The sequence below is a fragment of the Megalobrama amblycephala genome, linkage group LG1, assembly GCF_018812025.1.
Source record: "Megalobrama amblycephala isolate DHTTF-2021 linkage group LG1, ASM1881202v1, whole genome shotgun sequence".
In the NCBI taxonomy this organism is placed as follows: Eukaryota; Metazoa; Chordata; class Actinopteri; order Cypriniformes; family Xenocyprididae; genus Megalobrama; species Megalobrama amblycephala.
Window position 1 is genome coordinate 63,682,899 of NC_063044.1, and position 23,275 is coordinate 63,706,173.

Genomic DNA, 23,275 nt, shown 5'->3' on the forward strand with positions numbered 1-23,275 from the left:
ATTATGGGGTATTGTATGAGGAAAATAATGAATTTTAATCCCTTTTGGAATAAAGCTGTAACATACCAAAATGAGGAAAAAGTGAAGCGCTGTGAACACTTTCCGGATACACTGTAACATAAGTTATTTCAACACATTCCAGGCAATGAGTCTATAATGTCCAAACATTAAAATACTTTCCTTACTCATGCTTTTAGGGGAAAAGGCCAAAAATTGGTAGTGAGAAGACAAAATTGCTCTGAATTTCTCTACAACATGCTACAGAAAGATCATTTCATAAAATGCTAAACCTTACATTTATGCAATAATAAACTCTCGCTTTACTTTAAAAATAACCAGAAATGCCTTTCAGGTTTTCAAAAATATTAAAGTTAAATGCATCTGACAAACTACAGACACAAACCCACACCATGCACAATATAAAAAACCCCCACTACTCATTAGCGCCCTCTAATGGCCATATCAAACCCATCACACAATAAAAAAAGAGCTCCTTTCAATGCTGATGATTAAAAAAAAATATTGGGCTATCTTTGGAGTCAAAAGTTATCTCATAATGCACCTGAAAAAAATATATACAGAAACACTGACCAAAGTTAATTTGATCTTTTATCATTTAAGTTACTATATAGGTTTTTATTTTCTTTCTATTTTCAAATCATTATAAAAAAATATAGGCTGTATTATATATAATTTATATAAATTATCAAATGAAGCTATTTCAGTATTTAAATATATTTGAGGTGCCCTGTGAATAAATTAGCTGTGTAACTTTGGTCTCCTAGACAACTGTGTATAGTAAAGACTGAGCAGATGGATGCTCAATTCTTCTTGTTCAGATTGCGGTGAGATAGTTGTGAAAGCGCACACACCGACACACTGGCATTGATCCATCCTCTGTCTGTCTCACTCACTTTCTCACTCGCTGTCTCTCACTTCTACACACAGACACACAAGCACACACTTTCATTTAACTTGGGTAAACAACACTGGCGTCAATGCACGTATGCAAGCTCCCATTAGAATTTCGGCTCAGTGTTAATAGGATAATGGATATGAGTGGGTTTTTCAGGGCTGGTGCCATGGCAACCTGGAAGAGGGTGGCGATCTGAACTATGTCTCCCAGACGACAAGAGGCCAATAGAAAGTCCGGCCGGCCAATCAAACGAGGGAAGGGGTGAAGTGCGCATGTTTGTGTGAACTGTAGCATGTGGTAGACTTACGGTTATGAGATGTTTTGTTCATGTGTATGTGTGTGTGTGTGTGTTGTATTATTTATTTAATTTGAGAGATCAGTCAAAGGAGAGGAGCAGAGACAGACAACAGAATTACAGTTGGGCATTTCTATCTCTTCAGCAGCCATCGTTACTTTTCAGTGATTGGGACACGGGTTCAGGACCCTTCAATATCCCATTGTAAGCCTGGCACCGTCTTTAGAGGGCATGTTCCTCTTCCTGTTGCCCTTGCCCTGTAGCGGGGGAGCCATCAAGGAGCTCCATGTTGCGACGCAGGGAAGTGAGCACCTGTACCTGCAGGTTGGAGACGGGTTCGGGCGAGGCCGCCAGGGCGGCTGTGGCCATGGTGCGATTGAGCAGAGGGTTGGGTGGGTTGCTGCTCGGAGGGTGTGTAGCCTTCCAGTAGGCCTCCAGGTATTCAGCCAGGTGTTCACATGCATCCTCCAGCTGATTCTCATCTAATATTATGTCAAAAAGCTCCTGAAAGAGAGAAAAAGAGATGTTTCCAAAGAAAATATTGAGCGAAGCAAATGTACAGTTTACACGTTGGAGACAATTACATGAGTTTTCTCTGTTTTCTATGCTATATCTATGCTATCTTTGCATATGACTAGACAAGATCTGTGAGCACACAAACTTTAAAAATCCTGTATGTGTCTAAAAAACAAAGAATGAAGAAAGAAGGAAATGGAAAAGGAGGAGGAAATACAGCTTAGGTGTTGAAAGTGTGCAGAAGCACAGCTTTCCCACCGAATTAAAACCAAAAGCAATTGCTACAAACCCTAAAGTGTACATAAATATAAATCAGTAGAAATCAAAAGTCATATTCTCACAGGAGGACACTGTGCGAGTTTATCAGCTGCAACCATTTGGACGTTGAGATGTTTGGCCTGAGATTTACCCCTGGACTTTATCAGCCTCTGCAACACCTGATAGTGAGGGGGACACAGAAAAGCAAATATATGTCCAATAAACACGTTCAAATACACTGTGATGAAAACAAATAATTTGTGGTAAGATAGTTTTTTTTTTTTTTTAAAGAAATTAATATTTTTATTCAGCAAGGATGCTTTAAATTGATCAAAGGTGACATTAAACATTTATAATGTAACAATTTCTATTTAAAATAAATTATGTTTTTTGAAAAAAAAAAAAAAATATATATGTTTTTTGAATAAAGAATCATGAAGGATCATGTGACACTGAAGACTGGAGTAATGGCTAAACTTCAGCTGTGCCTTCACTTCAATAAATTACATTATAAATTAAATAAAAATAGAAAACAGTTATTTTAAATGTAATAGTATTGCACAAACTGTTTTTACTATATTTTTGATAATAATAAATAAATAATTAAAATAAATAATAAAAAAAAAAATTCATCCTTGGTGATCAAATTAGACTTTTTGTTTTCAAAATCATTACAAAAATTGTACTGACTCCAAACCTTTGAATGGTTTTGTGTATTGTAGCTAGTATTTACCTTTGGAGAGGCAATCTTGATGTAGACTATGATAGGTGCCAGTGACGTCTTGGCCAACTGAGATGGATGGTTGATTGTGTCGGCATCCAGAGCCACTAACTGAAGTGTCCGTGCCAGCTCAAAGATTCTCTCGATTTCACTCTGTACCTCAGCTGCCAGATAAAAAAAAAAAAGTAATCATTTACGAATATACAACATATATACACACTCATGACTGCATCTCATCTTTCATCTATACACTGCAAAATGAATATTCTTAATTTTTATCTTACATAAAATAATGAAAAAACAGCATTATGGTATTAATACGTGTTTTGAGATAACGTATCTGGAATATAAACAATGAATTTCAGGAAGACTTACCTCACAGTTTTATTTTACAATCAAACCCATGTTAGTACATATCATGCACGTGGGTGTTATTATGGTCTGCTCAGATATATGCATGTATGAGAGTGTGCATGTGCTTGTTTAGTTCCATTTAACTTTAAGTAAATGGAACACTGAACAGTATGATAGTAGTTTACAGAATAGTGGTTGCATGCTATGTGCAGCTTTCTGCATTGATCCATGGCAGACTGTAGAAAGCTGCAGTTAGCTGTAGATCAGTATATGTGTTTGCGCATGGATATGTGTGGGTGTGAAGTGCTATATGTGAAGTGGCATCACACTTTTTACAGTGAGTTAGAATCAATGCATTTAGTCAATTTTTCAGAGTGTAAAAAAATCTGCAAACCATACTTTTTAGTCATGTTACCATTTAAAAAATGAAATGTAAGTTGTGCTATTTAAGATGCAATGTCTCTTAAATTATCCAGAATGCATCATTTAATTTATTTATATATATATATATATATATATATATATATATACTGTATCTCAAAAATACAGTAAAACAGCAATATTGTGAAATATTATTACAATTTATTTTTTTAGGATTCCTAGAAAGTTCAAAAGAACAGCATTTTTTGATCTATTTAATGCTTACTTGCAAAATAAAAGTATTACTTTTTTTTTTTTTTTAACCCCAAACTTTTGAATGGTAGTAAATTTCATCAAATCACTGAAATTATTAATATCTTAAGATATTACGCAGGATTCCTAATTTCAGTCATGTAAACAATACCAACACACAGATGTCCCGTTTTCTCCCACTGTCACTTAATATAACATAAGATGCCTGTCACAGGGGTATAAATAAATGAATATGACTTGAGAAAGAGAGAAAAATTACTAGGAATGTTTTATTGTGATTGTTGTCTCAGGTTGTTCAATTTTAAGGCTATGCGCACAATACAATGTGACAAAAAAAACTTTACCACTACCCTACACGCTATGTGTTGGCAACAATACATTTTTATCGGAAAAGCTACACTTTCAAAACAGTTGAGCTACTGAAAAATGTAGTCCTGTCATGACAACTCTCGGAGTGTTTAACATAGTAATGGATATGACAATGTAAATGTATTTGGTCTTGGCAGAATAGATCTGCTACGCTGTAGTAGCCCAAATGTGGGATTTGCTACTGCCAATACATACACAGACAAGCTGCTGTGAGCATGTAAGACTGATGCTGCACAATATAGTATACATGAATTACTCATAGCAGATCTAGCCAGGTGGAGCTGGGGAAGGTGGAGAGTTTCTGAAAGCGCGCTGCTAACTGCTACAGCAAACACTGATCAAGTATTTGAAAGTTGAGCAGCAAGCTCACTGGTTGCTGATGGAACAGGAACCAATCAACTGTGCCCTTTTAAAACAATGTGATTGCTAAGCAGATTGAGTTAAGGGCCTATCAGCCAGCGCCATTCAGAGTTTCAAGACAGAACGTATGTATTTAAATTGGTATTATGGTTACTTTTAAGCCGTGTTTCCACCGCAGGAACTTCCCCAGGAACTAGAGAGTTTGGAGCGGTACTCTGTGTGTTTCGACCGCAGGAACCAGTGTCTAAATGAAGTTCCGGGTAAAAACTTCCCCCTCAGAAAGTACCTACTCGCTAGATAGTACTTTTCCAAAGTTCTGGAACTTTTGGGAGTGGGACATGGGTGCTGAACATGCTGACTGGTTGAGTTCACGCAGCATTTTGATTGGTTGAATCCACGCAGCATTTTATTTCAACCACCATTTTTAAAAAGTTTGTTGCAGTGTGTGCAGTAAGAGTTTTTTGCTATTCAAATCAACAGTGGAGTTTAAAAACACGACAGACGAACCGACGACAAGGTTCAGGCTTTATTAAGCTTAAACGCGGAGGACGAAATCCAGCTGGAACTGAAAACGTTTGCGCAGTCCTACGTCACCGGACTTAATCTTCACTGTACTTTAGACCGCAATGGAAACACAGACAGTAACAGGTCTGGGGGGAAAAAAGTTCCTGGGACAAATTGTTCTGGGTAATTTCAGTGGAAAAGCGGCTTTAGTTAATAACACCACATCTGTGCCGGCAAGTTAAGACTGTTCACACCAAACTCAAGGTAGAGGGTTAAGTAAAAGGACAGATGGATGTAGAGTTAGATAAATGGATGGAGAGATAAATGAATCAACAGATGGATGGTCATGAAGGGGAAAAGGGTGGGATGATAAGATACGTACCCAGTACGTCTGAGGTGAAGAGAAAGAGAGAGGGAAGAAATGTGTGGTGGGAGGGTGTGGCAGGAGAGAACAGGGTGAAAAAGAGAAAAAAGCCACATCAGACATGACGTAACAGAGCAAGAGGAGGAAACACTAAGAAAAATGTTTATGAAACAGAGAGAATGTGTACTAGTGTACACTAGTGAAAACTGACAGGGCTTGCTTGACAAAATCTCTATTCGCACAGAGAGCACATATTCACCAAAAAGTTTATTTATCTCTTTGTCTGACTTTTTCCTATATGAAATCACTTAAATAGTGTGATTATCTTCTTTTCTCTATACCAGCTATAATACCAGAATGAATGCATTTCATTCATTTCATCAAAGAGACTGTTTGTTTTGCTCTCAATGTGAACAGCTTTGGATTTTGAAATTTGCTTCATTTTTTTTGTTTGTTTTGGTCTTAAGTGTCTGCGTGGACTAACATGAATCCAAAATATTTGTTGATTTTGGTCATTCAGCCTGTTGCTAAACCACATGTTCAGTCTGCTCAGGCTTTACGACCACATGAGGGAGCTCTTTCAGATGCAGTTTCACATTTGTGTGCAGGTGTGTTTCATACCCAGACTGGATCTAGTGCTGGAGCGCTCGATGATCGTGTGTTTGCTGGGGTTGTTTAGAACGGAACGTTTGGCAAGTGAGATGTCTGCTGTCACCCTGGTGATGGATATTCTAGAACAAACAACAAATAACCATGACATGCAGCCAAATACAGCATGAGTATATTTCCAGCATTAATAATCCACACAGAACTTTGCCATCGATATTAACAGTTTCTTTGATAACATAAATCTTGCCCAATTTCATGACGAGGAAAAGGAATTAATATTTCATATCTTCATTATGACCATGACATGCATATTTTAATACCCACCTGCCTTCAAATTTGTGTTTTAGAAAGTCAAAGAGAGCTTTCTGCATCATATCTGTCACCTGCAACGTAACAAACACAGACCTGAACAAGATGAACAGCATGGCTAAAATGAAAAATTGACAGTTTTTGAGAGAGATCTATTGTCTTGCCTCGTAGCCTTTCAGGGATGGTCCCACCAAAATAATGGGTCTCATGGAAGGCACCACATCGTAAGGAGGAACATGTTCCATCTGAAAGTTCACACACAAAAATAAAGCCTCTTCAGTGACGTAAAAAACAAACAAAAAAACAAATCATGATTTATATATACATTTCTTCTCCAGCTTTTGTTTTTAATCACTTTCTTCTTCCCCCACCCCTCCCTATCTCTCTGATATTCTTAGCAGTGGCAGTCCATAAAGGGATAAAATTATCATAATTTCAGCCATGTATTTTTTTTTAACTGTATGCTCTTATACATAACTATAACTCTTTATAGAGAATTATAAAGAACAGTTTTTAGGATGCCCAGCTCCCATTCCCTCCTCTGACAGACCATCACTTTAATCTAAGATAAGACCTCTTCATGTCCTGCTAAGGGTCCTCCACTTTCTCTCCACAAGTGTGTGTGAGAAAAACAGAGACAGAGATCCTCCCACTCCTCTTTCCCTGTTATATAATAAAAAAAAAACTGACCAAAAGTTTCAGTGGGCTAGCTAGAGTTGTGAACAATCTGAATATCTAACTGCAATATAATGTCATCATTTCGAATACTCTAATTCTCCTAGTCGGGCGTCTGTGCATGTGTGATTGTGTGTCGGTAGCCATTGTGACAGCAGTAACATGCGTGGGCTACTCTCTATTTCACAGAATAGTAATGGAAACGGAAACCGTGGAAACCTGTCAGGGTGTTTTTGCCTCATCTTGCGTGCATGTGTAAGAGGATGGCAGTACGTCCACACATGTGGGTGGACACATGGGCCAGATTCATTCATTTCTTGATTCAATCTGAATGAGATTTACATTGTCCCGTAGAGCTCTAAGACTAATACAGCCTGACGTTTCTTTCCCTTTTCTGAACAATTTTATTGTACACAGGACTGTGTACAGAAATCCTGTGTCTATATGCCACAACAATTCACATTTAAGCCTTTACAGAAGTGAACTAGCATAGAAGAATTTGTCTTTTCTGAAATATATTCACAGTATTTGCTGAGCTGATGCAGGGACACAATGACAATAGCCCAAAGACTCAGATATCGTCACAACAAGTACACAGACACAAACACAAAACAAAAAGTTTGTTGCTATGACTCACCGATTTCTGTTTCTGTTTGGCAGGCCCACCTATCATTCCACACACACACACACACACGCAGCAAGAGAGAGAAGGCAAGCAAGCAAACAAACAGAAGCTTGTTAGTGACAAACTGTTAATACATTTAGGATGCTGGGAGGAAATTAATAAAAAAATTCAGATGTGGCCAAATGAAGAAAAGATTGAACTTCTAAAGAATTAGATAAGTTGTGGCTTGACTGATCATTCAGGTTGATCTGAAGTAAAATTCTCCCAGCATAAACACAGTCTCACAAGTCTTAGCTCAAATTACTGGATTTGTTAGTCTTCTAGATTCACCCAGAAATGGACCTTCTGTCATCATTTACTCACCCTCATGCTGTTCCAAACCTGCATGACTTCCCACAAAAAGGTTTTGAAGAAATGATACACAGCACCAATAAAATACCATAAAAGTCTGACTGCACTAAGTCTTCTGAAAACCAAATGATAGCTTTACCCTAAAATATACACTGTTATTTTTTGATAAAAGTCTTATCTGGTGCAGTTCTCCGAACTCATTCAAATAGGCCACTATGTGTCAGGGCTGGTTTTACATGAATGATGCCAAACATCACTGGATCTCGTTGGATCTTTTGTTACTGATCACAACACAACAAATCTGAATATGCGCATATTCAAATCACATAAATTAGATTTGAGTTTTTTTCAGTGACAATTTTATACAAAAAAAAAAAAAAAAAAAAAAAAAAAAAAATATATATATATATATATATATATATATATATATATATATATATATATATATATATATATACAGTCTGTTCTGGCAACCTGGGTCATACAGGATGAGTAAATGATGAATGAATTTTCATTTTTGGCTGAACTATCCTTTTAATAATGCATTGACTCAGTCCCTTAAATGTGAATTTTAACACAAACAAACACACACGAACAGAAGTTTTTTCACATGTTTCAGAAACACAGAAGGTGCTCGGTTAGGAAGGAGTCTGATTATTAGTCACATCTGAAGGAGGCTGACTATTGATGCATTCTAGGGATTTCACCAGGGGTTACCTTCTTAAAGAAAGGGAGGCGGGGTAGGTTGCCTTGAGGGGAGGTGACACTTCCGCCCACACCCTTTTGGTCACGGGTGTCGGCAGGCTCCACCTCCTCAACATCCGAATCCAAAGTATCGTCATAAAGCCCAGTGGACAAGTCAGCTAGGGGACCGATTGGGAGGTGGGTGGGTTTTAATGAAAGGATAGAACAAGAGAGAGGAGGAAATAGAGAGCGAAAGAAGTGGGAAACAAGGGTAACGGACATAAAAATGAGAGATGAGGAAGAGAGGAAGAACAGCAGCATGATGTACAGATTTTGCTGAGTCAGAAAAGCGATGAAAAGAACACAGGTGTTTTAAAAATGAGGAAAAGCAAAAAAGTAACAACCTTTTAAAGAAGTACAAACAGTGGCGTGTGTTGTGAAGTTTCTCTGAGTTTGAGTTTTTAAATAAATTATAAATTCATGTTCCAGTTTCATTTGATGTTTACGGTTAATAGGACTATGGAACATAATTTACCGCACTAACAACAAACAAATAATATTATATAATACTTTTATGTTCAAATGAACATACTGTTTATTAAAATAAATCAATGAAAGTCTCATCAAGTTTTATTTTTTTACATTGATTCCGAAACAATATCCAAGAAAAAAAAAACCTGTAAAAATGCGATAGTAAAAAACGGTCAAATTAGTTACCTTATCAATATGGGGGAAAAAAAGAAAAGGAAAATTGTCTAAAATTACATTATACTGTAAAATCAAATTTATACAGATACAGATAAATACTATGAATTATTGTATGATTTACAGAGAAAAACAGTAAAAGGACCTTCCAGGAAGTTTATACGTGACACATCACATATAATTAGATTTATTGAAATAAATTTGTTTCTTCAAATTTTTGTGTATGTTTTTTAGTCAATGCTTATTGCATTATTTTAGTGTGACGTGTGGTACCCTGATGGTGTTGTTTCTATATGTGTTTGACCCTGTGCACCATCTAAATTTGAGTACTGGACATGTTTTATGGACAGGCCATTTACGATAAACTCTGATTCATCATATGGCTTTTTGTTTTACCACCTGTATTATTATGGTGGTTATCAGTACACTTATGGTACAGCGCAGATTGTAGTAGTTCAAGTAGATTGGTGTATTAACATTATATAATTTCTTTTCATTCAGTTCTTTTGAGGATGCATTGCCTCACCTGCATTGCCTCACTTACAAAATCATGAAACTCCAAGAGCTGACACAGCCATGACAGATCACATAAACCACAGGTAGTTCAACGTGAGCTACAATTACAGATGATGATGACGATAAAGAGAAAAGGAAGAAAACAACAGACTAGAAGGATGAGTGATAAGAGGGAAGAGAGGAGGGTAGAGGGGATCCTAAGGGGACGTTCTACCTAACTGTCGTTGTATTCAATGAGTACCCAAAGTGTACCAAAAACTCACAGCATTACTGTCTGATCATACCTGTTCCAGGTGGAGTGGGCCTCCGGGCACCTGTGGCAACATCCAGACTAGAGCTTCCACCGGACTTACTGGTAAATAAATAGAGAGATCAACGGAAAGTAGTTAAAACATACGGTACCCTGTAAAAAAGTTTGGAAACATTACAATTTCTGAATGTTTTTAAAAGAAGTCTGTTATACAGTAAAAACAGTAATATTGTTACCTGGAGCTAAGGCGGTTCTGTCTCATTCTCTGTTCTTGTAATTGACGGGTGCTCTCAAGCTTCACTGGACTAGGGATAAACCCCACCTCACATCCTTCCTTCACTAAACGTCCGATCCACCAGTCATTATTATACTTCTGTTAACAGAAAAACATACAAAAATACACAAGTGAACACACAGCCTCTAAATTGTGTGTACGCCGCAGATTAAACGGCTCATAAACATACTTTATCAGTAGAAAAATGTGAATAATCTGTTAAACATTAAAGTAACCCTAGAGATTATATTAAACACTACTGAACCTTTTTTCCCCAAGTGTATGATTACATATACCTATAAATACAGTGATGCATAAATTAGATTAAAGATATTTTGATATTTCAGAAATTTGCTGTCTGTGATGTGTCATTTTACTGAACCGTTAAATGGAAATGTGTCTGTCTAACCTCTTTGATGTGCAGGAAGTCTTTGGGTTCAAAAGAGATGGCCATGCCCTGAACCGGCACATCATCATTAGGGCCTGGGTTATAGCCAACATTAGTCCTCACCGCAAACGCTACAGGCTTGGTCTTCAGAAAGATAAATGGAGGTGAAAGTGAGTATTAAAACACAGAGTGAAACAATCCAGAGCAGAAGGAAGGACACAGGTCATGTGATTGGATTTACAGCTAACATATGGACGTGATCATATATACAGTGAAGAGGTTGGAATAATAGTGCAGAAATAACTTCCTTCTGTGAACTGACATGGCTTCATATCACAGAATGAGGCAGAAATTATATTACTTTATAGTATTGTATACAGTGATAAAGGCCACGTCGATTGACATTGCATTATAAATATACATTATCCTTTTGAAAATACTCGAGATGGCTTGAAGAACACAGATAAACCATATACTGTCGCAACGGTGTGTTAATTCTCTTCATGTTTAATCGGTCAAAAATGTCTCTTATTTGTGTTTTTTTCAGCTACAACATGCGATATTTAGGTGTCTTTGTCCATATTAGGGATTTCCTGGAATGTCATAAGTTTTATTACTCCCATGAATCTCACGATTTCGCCCTCTGGCGTCGAGTACGAATAAAACAGAAATTATGCGAGAGTTTAGCATTCCATAATGCTCACACATCGCCCTATTTTGGGAAAAATAGAAAAAATTCTGCTATCTAAAGATATTTGAAGTAAACATATAATCCATAAGTTTTTATCCAAATCAGCACACAAAATAAACCGTGAAGAGGTTAATGTATAATTTTCTGTTTCAGGACTAGCAAAACAATTGCAACTTACTCTCTGTACAGTGGCCAAATCTGCAAGATAACGTAGGCGGGGGTGGGTGTACAGGTTGGCGGATTTGCCCCCTTTTGCACTCACTGTTGATTGTGCAGTCTGGGCTGATTAACGAGTCATTTTCGAGGAATCTAAAAAACTTCTACACTGGTGAGCTAACTTTATTGGAGTGCGAGTAGAGTTTCTCGTCTGTCACATCCGAAGACATGCTTTTATGCAGCAGTAGCAGCTGCACGTGGTCTCTGCCTTCTGTATTCAAGTTGCGTCAGTTACACTTTTTCCGTAAGTTTAATAGGGAAGGCGTATGACGTAGCGTAAGCTTTTTGAACTGCTAGAGTTTTACACATTCTTCATAACTTGAATATGGAAGGCAGTCTAGTGGAAGCTAGATGTTTTACTTCATAACTTGTTAAATATGGATTTTTTTTTTTTACACAAATACATTGCTTCGCTTCAGAAGGCCTTTATTAACTCCCCTGGAGCTGTGTGGAATATGTTTATGATGGATGGATGTGGATGTCTTCAGCTCATGCTCGTTTGGTAAGGCTTACTGCCATTATAAAGCTCGGATGTGTCAGGATATTTATTAATATATCTCTGGTTGTGTTCATCCGAAAGAAGAAAGTCATTTACACCTAGGATGGCTTGAGGGTGAATAAAGCTTTTTTCATTTGAAAGTGAACTAATACTTTAACAAACTTTAATCTAGTTAATCATACAGCTGTTTATGAGGTGTTAAGCCTCTCAAAAAGATGTTCTTTCTACAATCAAGTATATTAGCATCACTCAGGGCAGAGTCAGAATAATAGACCCATGAGAAAAAGAGAGAAAAAGAAAGAAGATAAAAGTAAGACACCTTAGCCTTCTCTAGGGTGGCAAGAGCTTGTCTATCGGCTTCTTTCCTGAGAGCCTCAGGGTCCTCCTCCAGAGACACGTCAGAGTCTGAAGGACGACTGGTGTAGGAGTCTGCTGAGCCCTGCCAGAGAATAGAGAGAGGGAGTGAGAGGGAGGAAGGGACTGAGGGTGAATCTATGTTAACAGCCTTTGGCACAGTGTTTGGAAAAGCTCTTTTTTAATTAGTATTCCTCATCTAATATCAAACACAATCACAATTTTACATCTCTTCTTCCACCAGGCCAAAAGAGAAGTAGCACAAATGATCACACACAACGAGTTATCATACGATATGCAAACTATTTGTGAATGAAGAACAGGGTGAAGGAGAGGGCAGGAACAGTGTGGGAGGAAGTGAAAGAGAGCAGAAGGTACAGTACAAGCATGAGAAAGGAGTATCTAAGAATATGAGAGGAGAAAGAAAAAGAAGCAAATACTTAAAGCACCTGAATCAAAGGAGATGAGCTTTCTATGATTCTCTCAGTTTGTGTATGTGCAAGGATGTAAACAAATGATCTCAGGGGGATATTATTATTAAAATGAACAGTGTAAATGTTTGTATGTTTGTAAATATTTGTTTATAAAATGAATAACTTTAACACAAATTCCATCATGACCAACAATTTAGCAATCAATACTTTTATCAAAAGTGTTACCAAAGACACAGTGAAGAGCTTAAAATGAAATATGTGAGAAAAAAACAGAACAGAATATTTTTGTTTTGTCATTTTGCAATCATCAGCATTTTCACACCAAAATTATATCAAACACAATGTATAATTTGAAATTGATTTAGAGGCATGCACACTGCTGAAGGTTGTTAGTGGATACATTAAATAAACAAATGATATTGTAAAAAGCGTTATGAGAGTTTAATTCCACAGGGTCAGTTGAAGAAATGCGTATATGCCGGTATTGATTTGTACTTGCTTTAGAGTCTGGGTAAGTTCATGAATATATTTAAAAGCAGACACAGACACACACACACACACACAAATCGCCGTGGCATTGACTATCACAGTACAGTACAGTGTCAGAACCTTTATATAAGCCTCCCACTCCTCTCATCTCTTTTTCCCCACTTTCCTCTCGTTTTCCTGTCTGTTTCAGGTGTCGAGCGGACTCTTTTTCGTGGGAGGTGTGGACGAGCGTGCGGACAGCTGCAAGAATGACTCATTGGATGGATGTGCTTGCGTGTGTACATAAGTGCATTAGGTTTGTCACATATTTGTGAGGATGTGTGTGCATGTTTTAAATAGAATTGAGAATGTGTCAGGCTGACATATGCCGTATGCAATGATATTAAATTATTCATTGTGAAACAGAGGGTCACAGGAACCCAACGCACACACACTATCACAGGCTTTACTAGGCAGCAACAGATTGCGCACACGCACGCACACACGCACACACACACACACACACACCTGCTAGACTATGACTTTTATAGCATAGATGTTATATTTGTAATTGTTGGTCCAGTGGTCATAAAGTGGGCTAAATCTGAATCCTGGCAGAAACAAAGCACACAAATTTGTTTTTCTATGGTAGGGATATTCTAATGACATCTAATTCAAAGAAACTTTTCTGAATTTTAAAATTTTCAGTTAGTTTATTTATATAGCACAATAAAACAACAGTCGCTTACCATTGAGCTGTACAAAAAAGAATTATAAAAACAATATAAACAAACACCAATCAAAACAATAAAATAACATACAAAGACATTACATACAGAGAAAACAAGCTCAAAACAACTCACATATTATAAGCGTTCTCTAAAAGGCAAGTATTACTCTCTTAAAAAGTTTTTAACTTTAGCCAGTAGCAGTGGTGGATAAAGTACTTGATTTGACTGTATTAACCTGCTTATCAAATGACAGGGCAGAGTCAAAGACAACACCCAAGTTCTTAACAGATGGCTTTACATAAGCAGCTAAGCTGCCCAACACTTGATTTAAGTTTCAAGAGACAGCTAACGGTCCAAACACAATTGCCTCAGTCTTACTCTCGTTGAGATTTAAAAAATTATTGGGCATCCTTAATGTCTGACAAACAAGCAGTTGAAGCACCATTGACCAGCATTGTCATTATGCTTAATGGGCACATTATTTCAGTATTGTCTGCATAACAATGAAATAATACTCCGTGTTTTCTAAAAATTGAACCCAAAGGGAGAATATATAAAGAAAACAAAATGGGGGCAAGAATAGATCCTTGGGGAACCCCGTAGGTCAAGCGTGATGATCTTGAATACCCACACAATGTTCAAGACGAGAAATAAGATTATCATGATCGACCGTATCAATGGCCACACTCAAATCCAACGGCAGAAGTTACAACAAAGTTCCCAAAATCAACAGATAATAAAATATTATTCGACACTCTTAAAAGAGCAGTTTCTGTACTGTGCTTTTTCCTAAAACCAGACTGAAAAAATTCACTCTATTTGACTCTAAAAAATAAAAAGGTAATAAAAAGGTTGAAATAAAAGGTAAATTAGAAATTGACCGAAAATGTGAGAGAACTGTCACATCAAGGTTTGATTTTTTTCAACAGAGGTTTAACAACAGCATGCTTTAAAGCAACACTATGTAGTTTTTCAACCTTAAAAAAATGTCTCTAAAATTATTTCAGTGGTAGAACAACTGGACAAATTCTACTGCCGCTGCTACCTGAGGAGCCTCCTAGCGGCTACAACCACACTCTGCAAGTTTCGTGTTCGGGTCGGTATCCACTGCCAGTGGAAGAGTGCGACCTGCTTTACGGCATACGTCACATATTTTACTCGTAGCCTTGGTGGAGTTAGCCAACAGCTAACTATATGAGACGAAACGATCGAATATGCAAGTCTCAAAACCATGCGGACAACATTTTATTCTATCATACAAATTACACCCTTTACAAACAATGCTACATATGAACTATGTGAGCAAAAAAACTAGGCTAACATACTACCGTTCTTTTTGTCATTGTACTTTTCAATTCTGGAGTAACAATAAATAAAACTATGTAATGATATTTGTAGAACATAGTGTAACACGGGCTACTTTACCAGGTCGGTGGACATGGTTTCTAAACAAGGTTTCTGTATTCACCGGTTCCATCACCTTGGTCAACAAATTTGCATGAATTGAGCTGCCCACGGGGAAGCTTATACAGTGACAGTATTTACGACACTGGTAACAGACAATTGCGCTTATCAACCACATGGGAGAACCGTGAGCAAATTTTCCATGGTGTTGCTTTAAATATTCTGGCACAAGTCCTACATTAAAGGTGCTAAAGAGGATGTTTTGTTTTATACATTTTTGCAATATTACTTGAAACTGTCTTTACTAACTGATAAAAGACTATTTATTAGGTGCACTGAAAGGAATAATATTAATATACATCATCTGTGCACGAGGTAGGGCCTTAAAAACATCAGCCAATCGTTTACGCGATCATCGCGTAAAAGATTGGCCCTCTGGCTTGTCAATCACTGCCGTGACGTTCCTCGTGAGAGACGTGCGCGGATTAGCCCTCTGGCTTGTCAATCACTGCCATGACGTTCCTTGTGAGAGACGAGCGCGGCTGCGCACTCCAGTAACTTTCCACACTCCACAGCCGCCGCATGCAATGTTTTTGTCAGGAGACAGGAGTAACAACTGCAGATTATGAGTTACCTGCGGTGAGTCCGACATAATGAATCCACTAACACGATACAGAGAATGCCGGTGGTAAACACTCGTGTTCCAATACTCGTGCACGAGTTTTGGGAGGCGTTCCCTCGAAATGAGCTGTGAAGGAGGGAGGCTGTTCTTACACATGCGCTCATTTAAAAAACTCACTAACAGTCTTTGGTTTCTCAGTCGACGAAAAGATCCTCTTTAGCACCTTTAAGTCTGATATCACATCATCTTTAAGCCTCTATTGTGACTACATAGAGAGGAAATTCATTACACAACAATTAAAAGTTATAATATTAACATAAGAAAAAAACAGCTTTTCAGGCACAGTGCTGAAATACGGTAACTAGCTAAGGAAGAGTTTACTGGGGATTGAAAAGTCTGTATTTTTTTTTAAATTACACTCATGTCATTCCAAACCATTATAACTTTATATCTTCTGTGGAACACTAAAGGAGACACACACTCCTGAGCAATAAAATGGGCCAAGCACAAAATGGCTAAACACTAAGCTTTTAATTGTCTTAACAAAAATTATTGGTCAGGAAATTAGAAAAATGTAAGCAAATGCACTACTTAAAAAGCTTGGCGTCTCAGAAAAACATCAGACAGAATGCAGTTTTTGGCAGAATGTGGAAAGTTGTGTGTGGAGTGATGAATCACAATGAAACACGAGTTGCATGGTGATGCTCCAGAGCGGTGTCTTCGAAAATCTGCTGAGAAATATAATAATAAATGCATCTCTAGCACAGTGAGGCATGGAGGAAGAGCTGTCATTGTGTGGGAAGCCTTTTTAGCTGCTGCTATTGGTGAGCTGCTTCACTCTGAAGCTTGCTTCCCACAATTTGACCTATCGGTAAGCCCCGCCACCCTTATTTACTGTTGCTAACTCGGACAAACAAATGGAGTTGCTAACTGTCTTACAATGACAACTGTCAGTGTGAAAACCTTGTCCCAAGATGTTTTTGATAAATTTTGGACACAGAAGGACCACCTCTCATTGAGGAGCATTCAAGTGGGACTTAAATATGCCATGGAGGGATATATAAAAGATTTAAAAATAAATATGGTGGGTAACAAGATTAATTTGGAAGCGAAGGTTTGCAGATCACAATGCAAGCAGGAGAAGCCTCATGTTACGGGTGTCACGATCGCAGATGATAACATCCAGGATCAACACTGTTCATTTGCCGCAGGGTAAGATTAAATTAATTTACATTTAACCAGTTTAATATGGTGAGGCACTGAAATGTAGACCTTCGTTTATGCGTTTTTGACCTACACTGTACATGACGTGAGAACAGTATTTAGGTTTGTACGTTTGCATGGACTCACTAATTTTAAATGTAACTTAATGACAGTATGGCATACTCTCAGGATTCCTGGAAACAATGTTACAAGTACACCAGGTACATCGTTTTACCATTTTTGTAGGATTAACACCATCAAACCTTCCAATGTTTCTTTATGGCACTGAAACCTAAAGATGTCCGAGTTCCAGTCTCCGTGCAACTGATACCCAACTGCCATTGGCTCATTTGCGTTCGAGGGGAGGGGCTTACCGATAGGTCAATGGAAAAGTTGTTATCTAAAGAGGAATGATCTGATGTTGCTTTTCAATAATACAAAAGAACAAGTCCATCAGGCTCATGTTTTGGCCTTCTTCAGAGTTCAGATTTGAACCCTACAGTGAATATTTGGTCTCACATTAAACTCAAACAAACTGGGGGACATTTTTCAACTACTCGTGAACTGTTTGAAGCCATTGACATTGAGTGCAACAACACTAACTCTTCTTCCTCTTCTTAAGAAAGCATTAAAAGACCATTAAATATTTTGCCATTTTGGCTTGGCCCTTTTCTTTCTTTTTTTTGCCCAGGAGTGTACACATTCCTCGCATTTTGGGTAATTTGGGTAAACCAATCTTCATTTTAATTCCAATGTTTAACAACACACTTAAACTACTTCATCACAATTAAAAAAAAAAAAAAAACAGATTTCATTCAGTGACTCATTTTTGAGCACTCAAGATGCTTTGTATGATTTCACACTGACTTTTAATTTATTTGCACCTTGGTCCTGTTTTGTGTAACTGTCAGCCAGGTATGTGCTAGGCAGTTTTCAAGGCCGGTACCAGGTCACTTCAGTAAAGGTCTATGACATCCATTCTCTTCAAACGGCACTGAGAAATTCACAGTAATATCCCAGGCCTAAATGTTATGAAGTTGGCTCCATTGTAGTAGCAACGTATTAACAATAATATTAGCTTAGGCTCTGCAGAGCTCGTAAACAAAGTTGACATTTTCCGTCTTCCAGTGAGTAAAGTTCCCTATGCTGTGTAGAAAGCAGTCTGCGAACACTGCACAAGAATAACATTGTCAGACTCGCTCTAGTCAAGACATCAGTGGCGGCAAGACAGGAACATGAAGCGGGGAAAGAAACAAAAGACATGCCAGAAGATGACGGCTGACCGAGAGAGAAAAAAAGCGAGAATTGGGACGAAATGAAAAGGAGTGTGTGGGAGAGGTGGAGAGGAAGGATTAGTACTAGCTCTGAAAACATTTTCTCCCACACACACATTGTGGGATGATCAACTGTACCAACTAGGCCTCTCTATATGAAATGAACAATAAATGACTGGAAGATTTTTCTGATGTTTTTTCTTTTATAATCCTTTCCTAATTTTTTAGAAGAAATATGATTCTGGGTAAAAGTAATGTAATGCATTTAATGCATGTTAAACTCTATCAGCAGCATTTGTGGAAAAAATGCAGATTACTACATAAAATAAATTCTCTCAGTCATGATTTTCTCTCAAAAATCATGGTTACAGTACTTCCATTTACAATGGAAGTATACAGGAACAAGCAAAACACATTTAAATACATTTGCAAACTTACAGCCACAAGTTTCATATTTCTGTTATTAAAAAATTTCAATCAAAATTTGGTTTATTTCTGTTTCATCCTGCTTTGTAAATAACTTTCTAAAGACTAAAGGTCTACAATCATCTGGGCCCGGTTTTTCAAAAGTAATCCACTAGGATTTTGGATAACGGATTGGATCAAATCTTGAAAATGTGTTTTTCAAAAGAAAAAACGGATTACATAATCGGATTAGATCACGTAATCCAATCTTGGTTTTGATCCGGATCAAACCTTTAGTTTGGGTTTTTCAGAACTTTTTTGTAGGATTTGGATCACTTTGATCCAAAAAAACAGGATTATCCTGATCCCAACAGGGGGTAGGATTTCAAGGTGGATTCCAGGAGGAAAATGTAGTAAAACTTTAAAACTAGTCAAAAAATACAACATTTTTATCATGTAATATACATACACATTTTTATCTTGCTCTTGATTAGTTTAACTGTTAAAGTAATAAATTAAATGCAGACATTAGTCTACATATTTAGCCTTTCGGTAACCTACTCTAAAGTAAAAAGAAATTTTGGTGCCATAAAACAATCCCTAAACAGCTGTAAATATCCAACAAAAATATATTTAATTCAAAACCCATATTCTTTCTATCAACATGTCCCTTTAGGGCCTCCGTAGAGCACTGGAAATCCAGATTTGGTGATCCTGAAAAGTTCCTATCCGGATCAGATTGATCCAATCCGATGTTGCTTTAAAAAACTGGCTCCAAAAGTAAGATGGATTACGTGATCATGGATCACAAAAAAAGGATTACTAAATCCGGATCAATTTTATCCGGATTAAACCTTTTGAAAAACCAGGCCCAGATTAATCAATTATTTTAATCTACTGACTGACATATTTTTATGTTTCTCTTCAGGTTTATACATCTAAAAGTACTCTAATGATGAGCAGGAAAATATACAGTGTAAACTTAACAGAAATAAATTATTTCCCCCAAAAAATATACTTATAATATTTGTATTTTTCACATTAAAACTGGTCTTTATACAAGAAAATATATGGGTGCCTTTTATTATTAAGGGGGTCCTTGCAAGTGTATCATTATAACTGGGGATTCATATTTAAAAGCGTTTGAAAAGCCATGCCTTTAAAAAGATAGAGTTCAATGAGTGTAACGTGAAAGAGTTGCTTCTGGAACTGTGCAACAAATATTTCTGAATTAATTTGTTCCCAAAGCACTACAGAGATACATTATTTATCTTTAGGACAGCTGAATTGTTAAGGGTATTAAGTGAACAGTCTACAGAATGATAAATAACAAGCACTTGTATGCAGATAACATTCATGTATGTATTCATGACATTGACCTTTACAGCAAGGATCAAGATAAGATGCTTCTAAACAAACCCAGAATTTTGATTGCTTATATGCATTTGATATGATACCATTCTCACAATCTGCATCAATCTGATCCTAGACTCTCAGACGTCTTCAAGCCACTTAAGTAATAAATCACAGCTTTACTATGCCAGTGACCGTCAAACTTAAAAAAAAAAAAAAAAAATTAATGTTGGATCACATTTAGAGATATATTTCTTACAGCTATAAATTTGACAAGCCAAATACCCTGTTGATGATGAGACAAAAGATAATGATTTTTTCACATTTTCTCTGCATACTTAGCCCGCATACTTATTATTTTTCATATTTTTTAAACTAGTTAAAAATTAAACCATAAATTAATTTCAAACTAACCAAATCTCCAATCTCCAATCAGCAGTCTTCCAATTTAAACATCATATCAAACAACACAGATTTACTGAGCCAAATGAGATTCAGTCAAGCTTTAGTCAGTATGACCCCGATTTTTCTCAAATACAGAGCGATTTTCCCTCAGCATTTCACCTGCTCTTTTACATTACATCACTGCATTTTAGCGTTGCAAATGCACAAGACACTTATGAAAGCCAGCTCAGCCAGTGATTTCACTGAACACTGTCTGAAAAAGCACCTGCATAGAGATGTTTTCACCCTTATTTATTGTTCTGCCTCCCCAAAAAGCTCCTTTGAAATTATCATTGAGGAAGCATAATTTATCACACCTGATACAGTTTGATAATGTCTTAATGAATAACTCTATAAATAACTCTATTAGTTGGTGCATATGGTGCATTTGTTAAATAATCACACTCCATGGGTGTCAAGAAGACCAGATGGAAACCCAGGCAAAGGGCCCTGGTACAGGGCAGCCAGTATCAGCAAGGTCCCTGAGCAGTGCTGGAGGTCTAATTTAAACCCAGCAGGCCTAAGCAGCTGCCCAGCCCAAAATGGAATCAGACGGCAGCACGACAGAGAGAAGGAGAGAGAGAGAGAGAGAAAAAATAAAAGGAGAGAGAGGCAGAGAGAAGGTGCAAATAAAACTTATTGAAAAGATCCATGTGTACGAGGCAGTTTTTTCACGTAGTCGTTAGTACACTTAATTAACCCCCACACAAACTTGCATGTTTCCGGGTGTTTCTTACCATTGCAGGCCTTTGAATCCGCGCGTTGGTCTCCATGGCACTTGTTCCTTGCCACGGTAACACGGCGTCACACCCAAAGATCCGAGTCCACACCGAACGTGATGTGTGTGTCACACAAGGGTATGTATTAATGTGTGTGTAGCTGTGATGGGTGTGTGTTTCAAAAGTTAGGCAGAGGACTATACGTGTGTGTCAGAGAGTGACCAATTGCTCTGCTAACCTCAACACCCCCCTCCTGCCTCATTCTGACACACAAAAACACACACACACAGCTGAAACCTGTAGTCAGTTTCTAAGTTGAAGGGGGTAAAACGAGAGAGAGAGAGAGAGAGAGAGAGAATTGGGGGGGGGGGGGGGGCTCAAATTGCAGGACTTGTGCTACATTTGCAGACTGAGGGGTTAAATTTAGCTGTGACAGGCAGGGGCAGATCTCTCTCTCTCTAGTTCTCACCCAGTCTCTTCCGTGTTTAGCTCCGGTATGAAGTGGAGAGTCCCAGAAAGAGTGGGAATGTAAACGTCAGCCCAACAGGCAGAGAGAGAGAGAGAGAGAGAGAAAGAAAGAAAGAAAGAAAGAAAGAAAGAAAGAAAGAAAGAAAGAAAGAAAGAAAGAAAGAAAGAGCGACCCTCTTTACCAATCCTCTACATGACAGAATGGCACCTGACTCATTGTGTCTGTTACCGGTAAATCCCACTCATCCGTTTAGTCAGTCACTCCACCTGACGTTGACTCATTCAAGTAGAACAGCTTCATTTTGTTCAAAATCACCTGCATGTGACCTTCTTGACTGATATATATTGGGCAGACAGATAAACTTGCCAGTATTTAAACATTATCGTACAATAACTCTGCCTGTCTGGCCAACAGCTCCCCCCCCCCAAAACCTTAACTATATTACTGTGACTTAGTTGAAAATTAGTTGATAATTGTAAATCCACATCACATTTCCTGCAACTGTGTACCATATATCAATGAATCAATACAAAATGGCAACACCTGTACACAAAATTAAAAAAAATATATATAAATGTGACTTCTGGAGTCGCAGATATTGGCGTATAGGCTGGCTTCCTCAAGTGGTATCTGTTTGCTAAAACCACTAGAGGGCGACCTTTGACCCTCAGGAACAGCCTCTGCAACACCACTCACCCATCACCTTGCTATAACACTCTGTCTGTCGCCACTCACCATCTTTGTCTTGTTCTCCCTCCCTTTTTCTACGCACCTTCATGGCTTCTAATATAAAAAACCTAATATAAAATGAAAACACTCCCAAGTCCAAAAAGAACATTTACTGGAAATTGAATCAATTTCAACTTCCACTATTTCAAACTATATTGGATGTGACATTAAAGGTGCCATCGAACGTTTTTTTACAAGATGTAATATAAGTCTAAGGTGTCCCCTGGATGTGTCTGTGAAGTTTCAGCTCAAAATACCCCATAGATTTTTTTAAATTAATTTTTTTAACTGCCTATTTTGGGGCATCATTAAATATGAGGCGATTTATGCTGTGCAGCCCCTTTAAATCTCGTGCTCTCCGCCCACGGAGCTTGCGCTTGCCTTGAACAGTGCCTAAACACAGTTTACACAGCTAATATAACACTCAAATGGATCTTTACAAAGTGTTCGTCATGCATGCGGCATGCATGCGTCGGATCATGTGAGTATTGTATACTGTTATATTGTTTACATTGATTCTGAATGAATTTGAGGCTGTGCTCCGTGGCTAACGGCTAATGCTACAGTGTTGGAGAGATTTATAA

The 23,275-nt window shown here is 37.7% G+C and overlaps 1 protein-coding gene across 7 annotated transcripts in view; it reads right to left on the reverse strand.

The window, feature by feature from the left end:
- cacnb1 (calcium channel, voltage-dependent, beta 1 subunit) overlaps positions 1–23,275 on the reverse strand; it is a 38,864-nt gene that overhangs the window by 4,085 nt on the left and 11,504 nt on the right. The window contains exons 1-13 of one of the 7 annotated variants that reach the window (XM_048208934.1): positions 21,512–21,765; positions 12,402–12,521; positions 10,698–10,820; positions 10,251–10,387; positions 10,049–10,116; positions 8,577–8,722; positions 6,373–6,453; positions 6,224–6,282; positions 5,912–6,021; positions 5,309–5,317; positions 2,719–2,870; positions 2,069–2,164; positions 1,530–1,715 (exon numbers count right to left, since the gene is read on the reverse strand). In XM_048208934.1, the coding sequence (XP_048064891.1) occupies positions 1,530–1,715; positions 2,069–2,164; positions 2,719–2,870; positions 5,309–5,317; positions 5,912–6,021; positions 6,224–6,282; positions 6,373–6,453; positions 8,577–8,722; positions 10,049–10,116; positions 10,251–10,387; positions 10,698–10,820; positions 12,402–12,521; positions 21,512–21,547 (1,323 nt within the window). In that variant the 5' untranslated portion in view covers positions 21,548–21,765. Of the gene's footprint in view, position 1; positions 1,716–2,068; positions 2,165–2,718; positions 2,871–5,308; positions 5,318–5,911; positions 6,022–6,223; positions 6,283–6,372; positions 6,454–7,520; positions 7,550–8,576; positions 8,723–10,048; positions 10,117–10,250; positions 10,388–10,697; positions 10,821–12,401; positions 12,522–21,511; positions 21,766–23,275 lie in introns of those variants that run through there. The other 6 variants (XM_048208890.1, XM_048208912.1, XM_048208901.1 and 3 more) reach the window with 6 other exon arrangements.